Source organism: Sycon ciliatum, chromosome 2 (genome assembly GCF_964019385.1).
Source record: "Sycon ciliatum chromosome 2, ocSycCili1.1, whole genome shotgun sequence".
NCBI classification, from domain to species: domain Eukaryota; kingdom Metazoa; phylum Porifera; class Calcarea; order Leucosolenida; family Sycettidae; genus Sycon; species Sycon ciliatum.
The window spans coordinates 11880163-11899938 of NC_088644.1; the positions used below are offsets into that span (position 1 = coordinate 11880163).

Sequence of the window (19776 nt, forward strand, 5' to 3'; positions counted from 1 at the left end):
TACAAGACCAGGAGAACAGAGACACAGAGACACACAGTCTTCAGTTTGAGCATGGACTATGAGCATGGACATCAACAAAGGGATCATGCTGTTTCTAAGCAGCTTCTTTATGAGAACGCATATGCTGTTGGGTATGATGACTATATGGTAGAATGCGACATTGATAAAACAGACCAATACAGTTCGACAAGGGGCAAAGGGATACTTGAATAGTTGAGGGAGAGAGAGAGAGAGAGAGAGAGAGAGAGAGAGAGAGAGAGAGAGAGAGAGGCAACAAAGAGAGAGAGAGAGAGAGGCAACAAAGAGGGAGGTGCTGTATAACGTGTATATTTTGGTGTAATTTAAATTTCGGTAACTTCGGTAGAGGTCCTGGATCACCTAATTTAACATTACACCTAACTTTTCCGAAATACATGTACCAAAACATGTTAACCCTTTGGCTCCCCCATAACTCCACTATTTAGCAATAGCCATAATTTTCGCTCAAATTGTGTCAACTTTTGGTCATAACTTACGTTCTAGTAGCCTGATTTCCACAATCTTGGGCTCTCCGGAAAGCTCTTCTCAGCGCGAACACAATGAGCCATCACCGAGTGAAATCAGAGTAGCAAGCCCAGCTCTACAGCCCAGCGAAGGTACCACATCGCTGGGAATGTCCTCAATCCCTTTCTTCTTCAGCCATTTCAATTTCCTTGCTCGCCCAGCTCTGATTTTTTTTGTACTGCCGTAGCAGGTATACCGCGTACCGGTAGCCTGCACCATGATTTAATAATAATAATTATCCATATAAAAACTGCTCTCTGAGCAGTTCTGAAAAACCTATACTGGTGCAGCCCCGTCGTAAAACTATGAAATTAGAACTGGGCCTTTATCCCCCCCATGTGAAATGGTCCACCTAAATAGGGAATGACGGGACCCGAACGCACCAGTAGCACGAGGTCGGGAGGGCACATGTCACCAATACTACTGCAGTGTATCAGTGGCCGTGTACAAATATTGCTATGGGGCTGTGGACCAGCGTCCCCATCTGCATCCATAATATGTGTAGGTGGGAACCTCGTGCTACTGGTGCGTTCGGGTCCCGTCATTCCCTATTTAGGTGGACCATTTCACATGGGGGGGATAAAGGCCCAGTTCTAATTTCATAGTTTTACGACGGGGCTGCACCAGTATAGGTTTTTCAGAACTGCTCAGAGAGCAGTTTTTATATGGATAATTTCAGTTCTTTTTCCGTTCCCCCACCCACCCCGGGCCCAGCCATGAGGGCAACCAACCCATTGAACCACTGCATGTTTCCCAGTAAATGAGTGTAGAGCGGTTGCACCATGGAGCACTGTATACGTTGAACGTTCCAGTGTAACGGGTGAGTTTTAGAGTGGGCATTGATATGGTGTCGAGCCCCAACTCCGTCCCGTCGCAATGGGACATTGCAGTAGGGTGGTCACATAGCCAGCTGTGAGCACCCGTGCTTCGGCAGTGCGTGGCACTGGCACACACCTCCTGATCAGCAGGTCATGCTGCCCGACTGCACATACGTGTATACACTCACGCAGACACGCGTACAGTTGACGTGACATGGACCAATGTACATACGCACAGGCAGAGGCGTGAAGAGACACACGGACAAACGGAAGCACAACAGTACGCATTGTTGTAGACAGGGGTGCATAAGCGCACATGCACATTGCGGCAACCGTGGGCCGCACCACGGCCCGCGCATGCGCCGAAATCTCTGTCGTCAGTGACGGGGCCAGTGAGACCACGGCACACCTTCCCCCCCCCCCAACACACGCACAAGGGAAGACATAAATGAACGCGCGCACACACACACACACACACACACACATACACACACACACATACACACACACGCACACACACATACACACACACATACACACACACACACACACATACACACACACATACACACACACACACACACACACACATACACACACACACATACACACACATGCACACACACACAGACACGCGCGCAGAGGAGAGCAAACACGGACATGTTGTGCAATAGCACTTCAGCAGACTTAATTCAACACATTGGCTTTCGGACGAAACATTTTTAATTGCATCAATGCTGTCGACGCTGCTTCAATGGCCAAGTGATGCGTGGCGATTGAAACTATGGCGACCTGGACACGAACGCAGGGAGAAGGCAGAAGAATGCGTGTTTAGGCAACAGACAGAGGTTGTGAAGCATTCCCCCATTGCATACCACCGATGCGGGAAGTTCAGTACTTGCGGGTTATGGAAAATTTCCCTTGTCCAACGATTTAGCACAGGTCGATGTTGCAGACACCAAGGTGGAAATGTGTAGGCACAATGCGGAGGTTTTCACTCACATAACTTGTTAGTCTGTTCATGAGATTTCCCACAAATCCATCGCAATCTGCAAGGGGGAAGGGACCACCTCCTCCTTTCGCCTTAGCATGTGGCAAGAAATGCATGCAAACACAGGTACGTTACACACCTTCTCCTCAAATGCCGCATACTGTTCGGCATGCCTAGTAATAATAGCATTTTCATCCAAACATAGATCGTGGTCGACTGTCATGCCCATTTGGGGCACAGCAATGTCTTTGAATGCGTCATCAAGGTACTTTCCTACCGTGAAATGGTCCCACACACCCGCAGGATACAGTCTGGTAACCTCAGCAACCATGCAATACATGTCGTTAAGGGTGCACTCACGAGCTAGTACATCTGTCAAGGCCTGCCGCGCTAGACATGCACGCTTCACGGCTGTTGCACTGGCGTACAATTTAAATGCTACATTGGAATGTGGCCTCCTATGGTACAAGTTGCACCACAAGCTTCTGCATCCACTGTCAGAAGTGCAATTTACAGAATACCCGGTTTTGCACGTGGGAAGGCACCATTTCAAGTTGCGATCGACAATTTCGCATTTAGCACATGGATAAGGCATGTGGTCCACGTTCCTACTCTTTGACATGCGCGATTCAGCGAACAAGTTTCCCAACATGTCGCCCAAGTTCCTTTTCTCGTCGACGCACCCAGTAACCAGGTCACAAAAGTCGCGTATCTGAAGCGCACTACCCCTCACGCACCTTGCACAGACCATCGCACTTCTGCAGCTCCACAAGTGTCAGTCCATCATCGTCGGGAGACACAACTTCAACTTGACCTGCCATTTCTCCCCCATCTGGCGACTGGACAGTGTTGTGTGCCTTGCCAGTGATGTCAGTAATTATAGGCGTCAATAATTCACTACCATCGCTGCCCAGACAAATGCGCCACGAGTCACTATGATAAGGTTGTGCCCTGCTGTCATGATGGTGACAGTCACCGCGGTATGTTTTGTCAACGTCGCCCGTGCACTCTTCCGTCAAGTCAAGTGTGCTCACATATTTGGCAAGGTCTTTGCAGCGATTAACTTCTATCCTAGTTATGTCACGGGTAACTTTAATGAAGTACCCGCAGACCTTGTCAATCCGAACATCGTCCACTCTCTCTGCATTGTCCAGGAGACGAGCGCGAATAGCGTCACGGATCACGTCTTGCTGACTTCCTCTCGTGTTGGCAGTGAAAGTGTACAGTGGTGGTGAAATAGGTGGAAATGTAGTTCTGTCGGGATCAGCGCTTTCAGAAGGATGCCACGTGGGGAGGCCAAATGCAGCGTCCGGAACATCGTCCGCACTGCCTATAATGTCACATATGTGCAATGCTGCACACGGGTTTTTTGCGCGGTATCTTTATGTGTGTCCGTTCCTTTGCCCGTGTTCTTCGTAATCGCTTTTGCGGGGGCACTTTCGCTTTCTTTGCAACAGGCCCATGCTTTTCCCTTCCTTCTTCGATGTCTTAATGCGCGCGGCGGGCTCTTTCACCCGCTATCTCGCCTGCTTTGCTTTCTCCCGAGATGTCACCATGTAAGCGGCCTGCTTTGTCTTTGCGTGTCCAGGCGCAATTTCTGTATGTCGCCTTGGTGGTTCATGACTACGTGTCTTCTGGCCAAATCTCGCCATGTACTTGGCCTGCTTTGTCTGTGTATCCATTTCATGTGCGACCAACAAAATCTCAATGCACTACAGAGACTAGACAGTGGGTGCAATACGCTCTCTATCTGAAGACGTGAACCATTACATTTTTTGGAAAAGTTATACGTACACCTGAAACGTAATGATGTACAGGAATAGAGAGAGTGACTACAATACGCTCTCGACCTGATATAGTGATAACGTGAGTACAAGACACTCTCCACCTGATAACGTGTTAGAAGGTAATAGGTCTACAGTCCCACCGTACCCTTCCTACACGACTGTAGACCATTACATTTTTTTACTACAATACGCTCTCGACCTGATAACGTGAGTCACAAGACACTCTCCACCTGATAACGTGTTACAAGGTAGCAGGTCTACAGTCCCACCGTACCCTTCGTCATTCCTCATTCACCATCGCGCGATACCCGGCACACACTGGCAACATATCAATGGGGTGCCTTACCGTCGTCTAGAGGAGACGTCTTCGCACCAATATTTTCCCTCCTGCGCATTCAGTCGCCGACGCGACAGCGTTTACGGGGCCGTTCCAGTTGCGGAAGACATTCGATTCATCGGGCCAGTTCAGCAACAGGGCCGTGGACACACAGGGGCAGAGGAGAGACATTGTTAGTGGACAAGAAATATGCAGTGGCAAGTGGCGAGTGCCGCATGGATGTCAAGTTGTCATGCACAATTCAGCTATTACTTACAGTCCCCCTAGTCCTGCCATTGCTCGCTCGTCCTGGTTCGTCCTCGTTCGTCTTCCTGCACGTCTGCACTTCTCCTTCCCCACCGTTGGCTTTGCGGTACGGGGGTGCCGGAAGGAATTCCCACCATGTATCCATGTACATGAAGTCCCACCATGTCTCCATGTACATGTCCACGGCCACGTCAGCAGTTTGTATAGTACCGGAAGGAGTTCCCACGATGTCTCCAAAGGCCTAGACCGGACGTCTTTGCAGCAATTATTTTCACCCTGCACATTCACTCCGCCGACACGACAGCGTTGACGGGGCCGTTCCAGGTGCAAAAGGTCCACTTCAGCAGTTCTCAACTATTTCGCGTACGGGGCAGTCGCCGCGACAGCGTTTAAAGGGGAACTCCACGAAAAAATGAAAATTTGATAGCCTGTAGAGTTTCGGGCGCTGAGTCGAATGGTCTTGGTCCGAAGTCTCTACGAGAAAGCGTTCTTGAGATATTTCAATTTTAGCCACGCCCCATACCAATGTATGTGTGACGTCATTGTGGCAATGTGCGAAAATACTTGGATTTTGAATCTCACTTTCTTCAGGACGAAAGTCACTTCAGAAAGTAGTTTGCCAAGTCGCCTGAGCCGCTGCAATGCCAAATTGTTGTGTTGTTGATTGTGCCAGTATCACATCATCCTCCTGGGGTTAGTTTTCTCAAATTCCCAAAGGATGGAGACCTGGCAAAGCGCCGAGATGTTGCAATGCGTCGTGAACATTTCAAGCCTATTTTCGCAGCACGAGCTATGTTTGCTCGCTGCATTTATGATCCAGAGGGACTTGAGAGCTGAGTTTTGACGAGTACGCCGTCCAGGAAAGCCCTCATCAGTGTACCAGTGCCCTCCGAACCGTGAGCCTCCAGCAAAGCGAACTCAACAAGCTGCAACTGAGAAAGCAGGGCGAGATACGTCCCATCAGGATCAGAAGAGTACATCACCCCATCAACTCCGACTGCAGCTAGCTGATGAACGATATTACCCCAGTAACTTTGCGCATACCAGTACTCAAACTGTGCGCATCTTTCATCAACTGGGACGCAAACAGACAGACCCCCAGCAAGTACGAAGGTTACAGAACTGTTTGCTTGCGATGTGCAGGCAGCATGCACGACGAACTGTCTCACCAATCCTGCCAAACTGAACCAGTGTAAGTTGATTGCGTGGATATGTCTCTATTTATAACAGCTACCCTACTTCTAGGCATGGTTGCATGAATACCATAATCACTCAGAGCAGTTGTTAGAAGTCTGGACAGCCTTGGAATAGTGCAAGTAAAGTGAAACAAAAATATATTACACTCCGAGTTCCACGCTTGCGGGATCACCAGGCCAAAAAAATCTAATTTCGAACAAGGAATGGGTTCTGGTTGTATGCGAAAGAAAAGTAAGTGAAGACCTATTGTGCAAGGAATACAGTGGGAACTACACATATTATACACATGCACTCACACCATCACCCACATGCGCGCGCGTGCGTGTGCGTGCACACACACAAACACAACAACACACACACATACGCACCCACATACTCAAACTCACTCGCACGCACGCTAGCCTAAGGATAGTACATATGCTGTAGTAGTGGTATACTTAGTGAAATGACTATGTGTACATCTAATGACGCCGCCACTCCACGCCAGAAGACAACAAACATCTGCTGCAACATTTTTGCTCCCGTCTCTTATGGGCAACACAGGGAATGAAACGAACAATGCAATTGAGAACAAGAGTCGTCCTGTACGGTGAAGTTTCCATTTTCTCATACAGCAGTATAATTATTGTCTAAGCAAGTTTGTTTTCTCCACATTCTTTTTGCCATGCAGGTATATCACAGTGTCATGCCAAACTACATTCTCAAACGCATTCGTTTCTCAATTCTGGGGATGATTGGACACGCACATCTCGCAGCTCTTGACGACGTCAATGTCAACCGTCGCCACAGCACAACCAAAAAGACCGCGATAGGAAGGTATAAAGTCCAGTTCTCAAAGCATAAAGAAGACTGTGGCCAAATAGAAAATTATACGACAGAAAGAGCTATGAGTATGTTGACAAGCTCATGTGTGAGGTGGTAGCGGTTGCAAATGGCAACCTCCATGTTCCTGCCTTGGAGAAGCGTGTTTCCCTGCCAAATTCAAGGTGGAAGCCTCCTGAGAAGGCTGAGGTGGTGCAGGATTTGGATATCTTTGCCTGATGGTATTCACAACGCAGGCTGGAAGACGACAACGAACGTGCTTGCCCAATTTGCCGTGTACATAGTGTGTACTGCCTGTGTGCCGCATAGCGTAGAGATCTACACAAACACAGAATGTCATATGGAATGTGTATGATGAGTACTTGTACACATACCACATTGCTGTACCGTAATAATTATTATAGTCAAATACTCATTTACTCTACATATGCGCTGTATTGCACCTACCGGTACCTACCTGCACTTTCAGTGCGCGCGCCATACTAATTTAGTGTCCACTGGTACAAAGATGGAGGGTCTTGTAGAATTTACCATAATTGCTGATTTCAAATTGAATTCCAATGATCTGGGGGATGAATACTGATTAGGATGCGTTCGATTACCTACTAGTACAGAGATGTCTTCGTCAGAAAGTACAGATTTCTTACTCTCCTGCCAGAATTTGTGCATTGTTTTGGTGTACGCATTCTTGACCCCACGCTTGTACGTTGCATGCCATGGTATACTAGAAAACGAGTTTATTGACAAAGTCTATCGCTTGAAACGATAAAGTATGGGTTCGGGTGTGATCAAAATTAATGCACCCATGGTGCTCATAAACTGTGTGCAGTGCTCTCTTCACCAACAGAACACTACCTACCATACTTTGTAGATCTTGTACCAATCCAAGGGAAAATGACAAAGACAAATGTGAGTCATGCATGAAAACTTGTGATAGCACGGTCTATAGTACAGAACAACGTTGTTCGTGCTATGCCTGACAACAATAACTACGGTTACACACAAAACATTACGCGCATCGATCCTCACAAGATAAGTCAAGACATACTCGGAGCAAAGAGAAATTTGTTTGTGTCATGCATGAAACTTGTGATAACTACCAGTACAATGTCTTTCTTGTGCGACGCCTACTGTAGTGCGCCTGACAACAATAAATTTCCCCCAAAAAATAAGAATAAGTGTATCATGCTGATACGCGATCCTCACAAGACAAGTCAAGGCAAACTAATTGAGGCTTACCTAATGTCAGACTCTTCTGTCACTGGCATTGGCGGCTTCTGCATGTCGAGATAACCTCGAAGAGCAGTGATGAGCACAGCCTAATGCAAGGATACGATCTCGTAATCTGTGAGGTCCGCTACGCAAGAAACCTTGGGCCGTCTTGTCGACAGCGACGGCAGCATCCTACCAGCAAAATCATTCCCGCGGGCTGGGCATGGCTATACACTTTTGTCCACGCTCGCACCAGTCGGAGTCCCAAACGAATCGAGATTCTGGTGGCCAAGCTACTCGTCTTCTGCCGGACGCAGCTGCTGACGCATCTTCTTCCTCCACATTTGTTACACGCGATGGCAGCTCCTCAGCACAGTATCTGGGCTCCCTGCCCCAACCATACGCGGCGGTGGGCTGTTGGTCGTCCTCACTGGCCTCAGCATCGCTGCCTTCATTGCTGGGGACAGAGGATTGTTCGGAATCGCCCATCTTCCCTTGAAATACCAACTAAAATTAGTGCTTGTAGACTGGCGAAGAGAAACGACTTTGCCACAATGACGTAGGCAGCCCGTGATGATGTAACCAAATGGCCGCATGACGTCAGGGCGCGGCCCCCGTTTTTGCAATTTCAAAGTGAAATATCTCAAGAACGCTTCGTCGTAGAGACTTCGGACCAAGACCATTCGACTCAGCGCCCGAAACTCTACAGGCTATCAAAGTTTCATTTTTTCGTGGAGTTCCCCTTTAAGGGGTCGTTCCAGGTGCAAAAGGCATCCATCAATGGCACTTTGCAGTACGGGGTACGGAAAGGGGCCTCCTCGCAGTTGTCCTTGCCGTCAGGTCCACGTCATGCAGTTCTCAACTATTTCGCGTACGGGATAGTCGTCTTTGTCGTACGCGACATCGGCGTTTACCGAGTGGCATTGGCACAAAGCTGACCGTTGACGGGGTCACGTGTCCAAAAAGTGTCAACAAAGTGTCGACTACGTGTCGACCACGTGTATAGCGGTACACTCAGCGGTACACTAATTCTCGTGCCATTCTCGTGTCACAAAACTGGAACATCGAGTACCAGTATGGAAAGGCTTCACACGGCTGTCAAGAAGCGGCAACTTAGAAAGATGGCGTCGGTTCGAGATGGCATGGTAACCGCGCACGTGCCGTGGTCCGTGACTTGCTCATGTATGCACGCAAATGCAAGTCACAAACTCACAAAGAAGAGTCGTCTTTGCATTTGGAGAAAATATCTTCGACTCTCTTTGGAGGTTGGCGAGGTTTGCCTAATCTTTACTTGATTGCGATGCCGGTATGTTCTCACAATAATTAGAACAAAGAGAGCTGATGATCGCTTCATTGCTGAGCAGAAGTAACAATCAACTCTCCTCATGTCCTCAGCGCCAAAGGCAGACGACTGCAATTCCACAACGCTCGTTTCACGATGATGGAAACAATAATCGTGTACTAGTACACACTTGGACCATTTGGTCATCCCTGTTCTAGCCGCTAGTCCGTCCAGCAAGTAGATATTGACTATTACGATAAGGACAACTGCGTGAACGAGGGCTCGCCCAGCAAATTCAATTCAAGACGTGACTCCAGTCAAGAATTAGGGTCTTTACTCGAGAAATTCACAAATACAAGTCAAGGCACCCCACAAAACTGATAGATGGCACGAACGAAAGACAAATAGGCTAGACAAAGTGTCCCAAGTGATTAAAAACAGCAGATCTACCAAATAAGACAGCTACATGTGCCTAAACAACGATTCCCATACAGTAGAGAGTAGTATCAGGCAGAATGAAAGCCTTGGAAGTGCACAAATACAGCCACGACCGCCACAAAAATTGGGCGACCGCCACAAAAAAATTCTCATTGCTCTACCTCCTTGAAGGGTGAAAGTTACCAGTTATCCTATAGCGATGTCAGTTTATGCCTGTTGGAACCCCCCCACAGCCCGCACGAAATACCTTTCAAATAATTCCAGGATGCAATTGCAGCTCCAGACAGGAGGAAGAAGAACACCGTGAAAAATAACGGCAACGATGCCCAAACTCTCGGGAAACAGCTGAAGTCTTCCTGAAGATGTTAACATTGAATAGCCATCGATTACCAGCGTGGTTTGGTGACTTTAGAACTGTTTTGAGACTTAGAACGAAGCGATATCTCAAATTTGATGGAATTGTTACCTGTCAAATGCGTGGGCGAGCAGGCCAGCTGACTGGTTATGCATGAACATGCATGAGCATGCATTGATTTTTCATGGCTCACGTGCAGAAAACTAAGTTGCCGCGATCCAAGTGCAGCTAACAGCCGTGTTCAGACAGGAAGCCTTTCCAATAATTCGCGGCCACCATGATTTACGCAAAAAAATTCATCACAGGTACTTGAGAACAAGGGGAATTCCCCGGTTCATGCTCGAAAATGTGCTCGGAACGAGAAAAGTGCCGTCCTCCAACTTTCGAGCGCGATATCTCAACAACCGTTGGAGCTATCGTGAAAACGATTGCACCAACGGAAAGCTGAGGACTTTAGCTACACTCTACATACTTCGATTCTCACGATAGTGCAATATTTGAATGAGTTATGGCTGTTTGAAGTCATCGACGGAATACCGTCGAAATTTGTATAGGGCTTGAAAGTGATGACGTCAAAACGGCCAGGGAGTAGTAAGTTGACATCAGATTTCTATTTTTGGATCCACTGAGGTGTGACTTTGCTATTGCCTAAGTATGTGGGTGCATAGCAACCCACTCATGTCGCATGCAGGTGTGACTTTTATTTCGCCACCAGTTGTAACCCCGCCCCCAGTAGCCAAATCAGTCAGTTTCACTGGTAACATCACCTTGCTGAGAGTAAGACGGCTTGAAATGTGCTTGGATCCATACAAAAACTGGATCCAAGTGGATCCAATTTTTGAATTTTTGAAATTGTTGCTATGCTGTGACGTAGCACTTTCAAGCCCTATAGTGGGGAGCCAAAGGGTTTTAATTCAAGTTGTATGCTGTTGTATGCTGGTTGTACTGGTGCATGTATATGGTGCATGTAGTAATCTTGCATGAATGTACAAAATCGAGAATGTCATGTAAATGTACAAAATCGAGAATGTCATGTAAATGTACAAAATCGAGAATGTCATGTAAATGTACAAAATCGAGAATGTCATGTAAATGTACAAAATCGAGAATGTCATGTAAATGTACAAAATCGAGAATGTCATGTAAATGTACAAAATCGAGAATGTCATGTAAATGTACAAAATCGAGAATGTCATGTAAATGTACAAAATCGAGAATGTCATGTAAATGTACAAAATCGAGAATGTCATGTAAATGTACAAAATCGAGAATGTCATGTAAATGTACAAAATCGAGAATGTCATGTAAATGTACAAAATCGAGAATGTCATGTAAATGTACAAAATCGAGAATGTCATGTAAATGTACATAGTATGTGGAGCCGGAGAGTAGTCACGGTTTTTTTTGTTGCCATACACCGAATTTATCCTTACACCGAAAGGTCTGGGTTGGCTTTTACCGAAATTGTACAACACCGAAAACGAGAGAGCTTGGAAGCTCAGGGCCCTACGCTATGCTTTGTTGCTTAGCTCATCGTGCATGTTGTTAGAACTGATGGAAATATTTCCTGGGACCGGCGCTGACTCTGCCGATCACGGGCGTTCTGGAGTCGATGGGATGTCTGTCCTGACGTTTCCTGGGACCGGCGCTGACTCTGCCGATCACGGGCGTTCTGGAGTCGACGGGATCTCTCTTCTGACGTTTCCTGTGACAGGCGCTGACTCGCCCGTTCACGCTTATTTTGGAGACGACGGGATCTCTCTTCCAAAGTATGTTTTTGCTGACGCATCCTATCACCTATTCGGCAACTAACGTCCATTCTAATTGCATTTCCTCCTCGTCTCCCTATTTCTTTCCAGAAAGTCTCCCTATACATCAGGGAGTCGTATACATAATACGACGAATATTGTGACCAGCTGTTTGTGGCCAGCTGTGTTTGATGGTACGGTACGGTTCGGGACAGATACGGGAGCCAGCAAATATTGTGGCCAGCTGTTTGTGGCCAGCTGTGTTTGATGGTACGGTACGGTACTGGACAGATACGGGATAGCGCCAGGCGTGACACAAACAAACAAACCAACAAATTAATAATTACCAAATTAAAGCTGTGTGGACCCTGGCTAGCGCCAGACGTTACTGAAGTAACGTCTTCTGCATAGCTACGGGAAAAAGGTGATATACAGTACTCTCCTACCTGGCAGCAATACACGTGTAGGAGCAGTGCCGGCATCCACCTTGGAAATAGCACTCGTGCAGGAACAAACTGAAATACACAAAACAAAGCAACACAGCATCTAACTGTTAGATACACATCACATCCCGCATGTACAAGCTCTAAGGCCACCATGCAGCAACTAAATAAATAAACACACAAGGCTGTCGGAGCAATTTGTAACAGCTCCTCGACTAGGACCACTATAAGGAATAACTGTGTTAAACCAAACGCTTCGATCGTTATAGTTTATTCCATCTTCAAGCCAGCAACTCCACTTCCACTTAGAAAGCAATGAATGATACGGGTACACACTATTTTTCGTTGAAGGAGTTGAACAAACAATAGCAGCAGCAGCTTCACATCACTCATTGAAAGGTCACTCCAAGCGCATGGCCTCAAATACTTTGAAAGCCAACAAGGGGGAAATGAGGGAGTGTATGTCTTGCTGCATGAGCATAAGACCAGTGGAAAGCGACAAGGAGGCGGTTAGTACCAATGGTCACACAATGGCGGTGCAAACCACAACGCCTCCCCAACACAGATACACCAGATTTCCCCAAATATAAGTCGCACCTGCTTACACTTTAAAAAACTTCTCGGTCAGAGAAGGGGATGTGACTTACAATTGAGTGTGATATACTACTTATGTGAATAGAATCATTCAATATATTGAAACAATATGCCGTTCAAATTGATGAAAAAATAGGGGTGTGACTTATAATCGAGTGCGGTTTATAATCGGGGAAATACCGCACCGGATTACTAATGCACACGATGAGTGCGAAAATGTTAATGGTGAGTAGTGAAACAAGCGCCACATTGAAGCAGGTACACGTACATGTACATCGGTGGTAAGGCAATAGGCACACTCCATGACAGTGTGACCACTGGCACTTGGCTAGCTGAGAAGGCTCACAGCATCTCATTACGTGTGTTTTCATACCCAAGTGCAGCAGCACATTGTCAGAAAGAAGACCCTGAAACAACGCTAGATTTATCAAGAGAAGGAAGGTTTGATGATGGTTCTACAAACTTTCACACGTACAGGTAGAAGTGGACTCGGAGAAAAGTCTCTGAGTGATTTAATAAAGCAATGCCTGCTCAGTACTGACCTTTCCAGCTGGTATTCCTTCATGCCTGGGCGAATCTTGGACATGACTGTCTTGTGTGCTTCACTGCTGATGCGGTTACAGTAACGCAGGACTTCCAGCTCCTGATTCGTCTTGATCACACGGCTATACATACACATACACACATACGCACGCACACACACATGCACGCACACACACACACACACACACACACACACACACACACACACACACACACACACAAGCACACCCACACCCACACACACCCATTACCAGCAATTATATGACATCCCACAGAGTCCGAAATTCCGTAAAATATTTGCGCATTTACTGCAGAGATTGATCTTGGAAGGAAGAAAATTGCTCTGAACTATGGCCATAATCGAAATGTAAGGCATCAAACTAGTGAATCACGCCAACAAGACAAACAGTTACACAACGAAAAAAACGAAAGTGAAAAACATTGAACAACCGATGCGATCTCAACTCCTAAGAATCATGATTTTCTTCTCCACTGAAAAGTATCTGTTACCTTGGTGATCTTGAGGAAATAGCAAGAATTGACCTTCTTCATGGTCATTTCTGAAGCTTCCTCCAAATATTGTCAGCCAACAAACCACAGCATTGTCACCTGGCTAGTCTGATCTCTGTCCTCAAGAAGGACCAGTTCCAAAAGATTGCAGGTCCAGTGCGCTTTCTAACTTCAAAGATCTAGGAAATTGCCTCATTCTGCACATTTCAAGCAGCTTCTCAATTGTTTCTGGCTTGACATTGAACAGCAAGAAGATGAAAAGCACTTCTTTCTCAGTTTTTTCGAGTGAACTACCTCTCCAACCGCGTGGCTTTCTCTGAAGGCCATTTTGTAGGGGCTTTCCCATGGCCATGAGCTGGATGCATGCCATGTCGATGTACTGACATGACATGCATGATGCATGCTGTCATGTACATGTACAAGGACGTAGACTACTCAGTGACTACAGTCACTACTCTGTATAGTATTACTATTAGTAGTCTAATGTAGAGTGACTGAGTCAGGGAGTCAAATTTTATGACTGCCTGTTGACAAAATAGCAACTTGTTTGGTGTAAATTTCGTTTAGAGTGGCTGACAGCTTGGCCAGCTTGATACTTGGTTTCATTCTGCAGCTCACTGGTTTGAGAATACAGTGTTTTTTTGCGGCTTCTTCAACGGATATTGTCTACCATCATCAAGGTGGTTACCTGTTTGTGATGCAGCTTCAACTAAAAGTACAACAACAAAAGCAACAGCCTACATTCAACAGCCACAGCCCATGACAACCAGAACAACAACAACAACGACTACAACAACAACAACAATAACACCAATTCTCGTTCCTCATATACTGGCACACACAGAGACATAGACAGCAATAGCGGCAACACACAAATTAAAGGGTAGTTGGCCGCAGCCAGATGTGACACTTGCGCGGCTAGTAGGGAAGCACTAGCCCATCGGTATTCGTTATGAAAAGATAGAATCTTGCGGCCTACGTATATTGAATGCCTTGAAAAACGCGTCAACATGTTGAAGGTATGACCAGCATCAGCCAAGGACTGATGGTCAAAACAAATACCAAAATACACTGTTATAATATTAAAACACACGATCCTTGAAGGGTGGTGGCGCTCCTACGGATGCGGAAAACTCGGCCTTTAGCCGAGTTTGACGCGAACAGTGAAATATACAAGTAATAATAAACAGAACTACAAGGACACATTATGTCACCATAATGTCAGCTGCGCAACCAGTCACTCATCTGACATAAGAATTTTTGAAGCAGCTAGTTGTCTGGAAACTGGGCATGCTTCCAGTTTGTGTCGGTACTTTCAAACTCTGGTTGCTGCAGGTGAAAAGAGATTCTCGCAAACCTATTAAAATGCACGGTTGCAGGCAGCGGCGTACAAGAATAAAAAGAAACGGAAAGAAATAACAAGGGTGCTTCAATGTTGACTGGGTTCAATCACTGAACACTAGACAAGAATGTTTGCAAAACAAAGGTAGAAGAACTAGTCAGCCTCAAATGCTACCTCAAGGACACACAGCGTATCCAAAAAGTAAAGAAAAAAATGGAAAATGGTGAGCTGGAGGCGACTGTCGCCGACATCACTGAGCAGTGCAAATGGTATGGGCAGACAAAAACCAATAGGAGAAGACCTACACAGTACTGAAGGAGATGTCAAGCATGAATGCCAAACCTACAAGTGAACCTGAAGGAGAGGAGGATGTGGGTGATGCCATCTTGGCTACCCTGGCCAAAGATTTCTCTGACCTACGGCAGCACATACCTGCACAGGAAAACCAGCAGAAGCATAACGGAGAGCCTCATCATATCGTTGGGAAACTGCAACAGCAGCACAACATGAAGAAATAGAAAATGTGTGCTGAAGCTGCATTCTGGTTTACAAGAATGTTTGGGTCTCACTGCTAAATTACCTCGTACACATGGCCTGTGTAATTGCTTTAGCCTTTTCTCTGCTCTTTCCGGTTGCACAGATGTTTAGCTTGTACAAGTGCTTTCACTTACTCCCACCCACTCTCACCTCTCTTTCCGGGTATATACGGATATCATTGCTTTTTCTTCTATCTTTCACACTAGTAATGTACTGCGTCCGGACTTCGCTAAAGCTTAGATAAATATTGATACCTAAATCTATAACTTGCACTGCTTCCAGGAATACAATGCTGGTGATGCTATGCTTTACCTCCATTAGCCGTCTGTCCCATTGTGCAGATTTGTATTCAGACAAATTAGTTTCATGCTACAATGCTTTCGTTGTGCTCTGCGGTAAGCTCATGATTAATCAATGCCCTTCTCTGTGGAAGAGACAAACTGCCGGGCAGCACGATCCCCTCCTGTCATAGATCCAGAGGAGGACTGCAGGAACGTACATGGACTACGGCGAATCATAGGCTTGAAGGTAATCAGGTAGTGAGCCCGTGGGCCTTGTCCATGTACGTTCATGCAAGCATCCCAACCTGGAGGAAAGAACTTCACAGGGAAATTCTTCGGTCCCAACCCCCTTTGTCCAGTTTCTGATTCGAAAGTCAGAAATAGACTATTTCACTTCAAGTAGGAAAACTTCCTTCTGCCAGCGGAGAGGGCTCGACACAATAATGTGGAGCACTATTACACGTAAAACTCCATTCTGCCTTTTGTGACTATTTCACCCTATTTTTTCACTGCACAGCAGTGCAAGCTCCATCAGCAGCCTCAAACATTCGTCATCTGAGAAAGGGCCCAACATTCCCCGAACCATCAGGGAGATTTTCAAATTCATGCAAGAATACATTCAATAAATTCACCCAAAATGAAATGAAATCACCTGATAGATCGTCAATGATATCTTCTTCATACTCCCAAGTTCGTAGAGGATAAAGTCTCTCCATTTCACAAGGTACTGCACGCTGCCACCCTAAAGCAACAAAATTCACAGTGCAACGAACAGCTCAATTGTGTCGACCTCGCGACCTGATTTATTACAATAAAATAAACGTACCTTCTTTCCCACTGTCGATCCGGTAATAAGCAGCGAAAACTTCAGGCCCCTAAGACTGCTTGAATTTTCTCCACAGCGGACTGCTGCTGAAAACATCAGCTTGGCGTAAAAACCAGGCTCATTCTGTCTATGAGATACCTAGCGTAAATGAGAGCCTTCTCGTCGCCAGCCACAACAATAACAACAACAAAAATCACCTCCACCGAAAAAGACATGCAGCGCTTGTTGTGTATACACAGTACAGCGTGAGTTCAAAAAAAATCCTTGATCACAAAAAAACTTCACACTCGATCGCGCGAGCTCAGCACCAGTAGTGACGTTTGGGTGGAAATATTTTATTTGAAAAACTTTTGTCAGGCGCGATGTCGCTGATTGCTGGTGATGCACACACACACATACACACACACACACACACACACACACACACACACACACACACACACACACACATGACAAAGCACAAACACGTCACAAGAAGAGTCAACCATACCCTGTATGAGACAAATGCTAATATTTGTTGTATTGCCAATGGCAATTTTTTGAGGTTTTCAACATTTTTGAATCCTCGAATCACTCCAATTCACATGTTGCTAGCTACACTCGCCAGGAGAAGACCAAGCGTCATGCCCATAAGCAGCGTAATTGAAAAGTGGAGGACTCCAGCTTCATACCGGCCGTGTTCTCCACTACAAACGGCACGGGGAAAGCTGCTACGTCCTTCAACAATAGGATGACGTCCCTCGTTGCTGTCAAGAACAGGGAGTACTACAGCGCAACCATGGTCTATCTCAGTGATACTAGATCAGCTTTGCTCTAGTCCGGTCCACCGTGATGCGCCAGTTGCGGGGTGGCAGCTGAATCTGGGCACCCGTCATTCGCTGCGGACTCAGCTACGCTCGTTGTTGCAGAGGCAGCTATCCACTGTTGCGGCGTGCTGCCCGCTCCTTTCTCTGCTTTGTCTTGCCAGCTCAAGACGTTATCGTATTCTATGCCTTTCAGTTTGCTGACGGTATTTGTTGGTCTGTACCTTTGCTGCTGTAGTTTCCGCTGAAGTTTTGTTGCGCCTTTTGTGCATATTGCAGCTTGGCTTTAATTTTAAAAAAAAAAGAGAAGAAAAAAGATTGCACAGGCACGGGGGCTTCTGAAAAATGAGTGATCCACTTGCCCCCAGGCCCCTGCCTTGTCAGCAGAGAAGAATAGACACCAGAGCAAATGTTCATGTACAAGCATAGGATCCTTCAATTCCACTTACCACTCCGAGATGACGGGGTGCAGCATTGTGTAGTCGGTCTTGAAGCTATGCAGTACACAAACACACACGCAGATGAGGAAAACTTCGGCATGTTACGGCTACATGTACGGCATTTCAATCTTATCACCAGTTTGAGAAGACACAGTTTGAGAAGATTCAATTTGAGAAGACTCAATTTGAGGCAAGAGCTGATGAGCAGTACAAGTATACTGGCATGGAGGTCAGACAACCTCTCCCCCTTACCAATACACACATCCCCCCCCCCCCACCACCCACCCACATAGACATGTGCAGATGGGAGCGTGTGTCCATATATCCACATATGTGTGTGTGTGTGTGTGTGTGTGTGTGTGTGTGTGTGTGTGTGTGTGTGTGTGTGTGTGTGTGTGTGTGTGTGTGCATGTGTATGTGTAATGACACAGAGTGGGTACTCACTCTCCGATGCCATCAAAGGCAGCAGCACGGCATGTGCTACCGCTGTCTGTGTTAGTGCCACGCTGTACAGCAGAGATAGCAAGAGCAAGCACACTGTCACACATTGCTGCTGTAGCAGAATAGCATACAGTACATGCATATCCACTGGATATGCATGTACTGTATGCTTCAAAAACGGCCAGGGAGTACAAGTAGTAAGTTGACATCAGATTTCTATTTTGGATCCACTAAGGTGTGACTTTGCTATTGCCTCAGTATGTGGGTTCATAGCAACCCTCTCATGTCGTATGCAGGGGTGACTTTTACTTCGCCACCAGTTGTAACCCCGCCCCCAGTAGCCAAATCAGTCAGTTTCACTGGTTACATCACCTTGCTGTGAGTAAGACGACTTGAAATGTGCTTGGATCCATACAAAAACTGGATCCAAGTGGATCCAATTTTTGAATTTTTGAAATTGTTGCTATGCTGTGACGTAGCACTGTCAAGCCCTATTGTCAGGAAAGGTCCACCTTCACAGGTGAAGCTAAAGATATATGACTATTATATTCAAGTGTAATGGACAGTGTGCTGTGTGTACAGGTGGATGTATGTGACTTGCTATCCTGTGCCAGTGGCTGGACAAAAAAAAAATGATGACTAGCAGTGTGCACAGAGTTGATGATGTCAACCATCGGACTTCATATCAACCATCAGCATCCAGCAGTCAGTTATAACGAGCAGTAGGAGTGGCAGCAGCAGCAGCAGAAGCAGCGGCGGCAGCAGCAGTAGCAACAGAAGCAGAAGCAGCGGTAGCAGCAGTAATAGCAGCACACAACTATAGTCCTTACCAGCAGCAGGAGGGTTCCCGCATTGACAGACTTCAAGTGGCTGGCAACCTAAGAACACAAGCAAACACAGAGGCAAATCATAATGCACGCAACTGCAGTAGAGAAACCCACTGAAAATAATTGACTCACATGCCCCCAATGGCACCAATCACACGGTATGCGAGTATAAAGACCACCTTCAGTATCCCATGCACAGACTCAGATCAACTGCGTACTGACAACTGCACAACAACATGCATTATCATAGGCACGCTTGGGTCTGGTTGAACAAATCTGCCTCACAGATATTTTACTTTTTCATTGATATCAGGTTTGGGCGTATTTCTTGGTGCTGCGTTAATTGAGTTCACAAAGGATGAAACAGTATCATTAGCAGGACGACTAAAGAATTTATCCCACACACAGCATCA

At 46.4% G+C, this 19776-nt stretch overlaps 1 protein-coding gene and 1 long non-coding RNA gene across 2 annotated transcripts in view; both read right to left on the bottom strand.

Moving 5' to 3' along the window:
- Positions 1-19776, bottom strand: part of LOC135808732 (xaa-Pro dipeptidase-like) — a 40150-nt gene that overhangs the window by 4450 nt on the left and 15924 nt on the right. Inside the window, exons 5-9 of the mRNA XM_065321959.1 lie at positions 19367-19414; positions 18540-18601; positions 18105-18149; positions 13356-13478; positions 12223-12291 (exon numbers count right to left, since the gene is read on the bottom strand). Coding sequence (XP_065178031.1) covers positions 12223-12291; positions 13356-13478; positions 18105-18149; positions 18540-18601; positions 19367-19414 — 347 coding nt within the window. The remainder of the gene's footprint in view (positions 1-12222; positions 12292-13355; positions 13479-18104; positions 18150-18539; positions 18602-19366; positions 19415-19776) is intronic.
- Positions 1342-8900, bottom strand: LOC135808734 (uncharacterized). The gene is made up of 3 exons (XR_010552112.1): positions 7981-8900; positions 4486-7059; positions 1342-2153 (listed from the first exon to the last, which is right to left on the bottom strand). It is a non-coding gene; the product is annotated as an uncharacterized LOC135808734 (long non-coding RNA).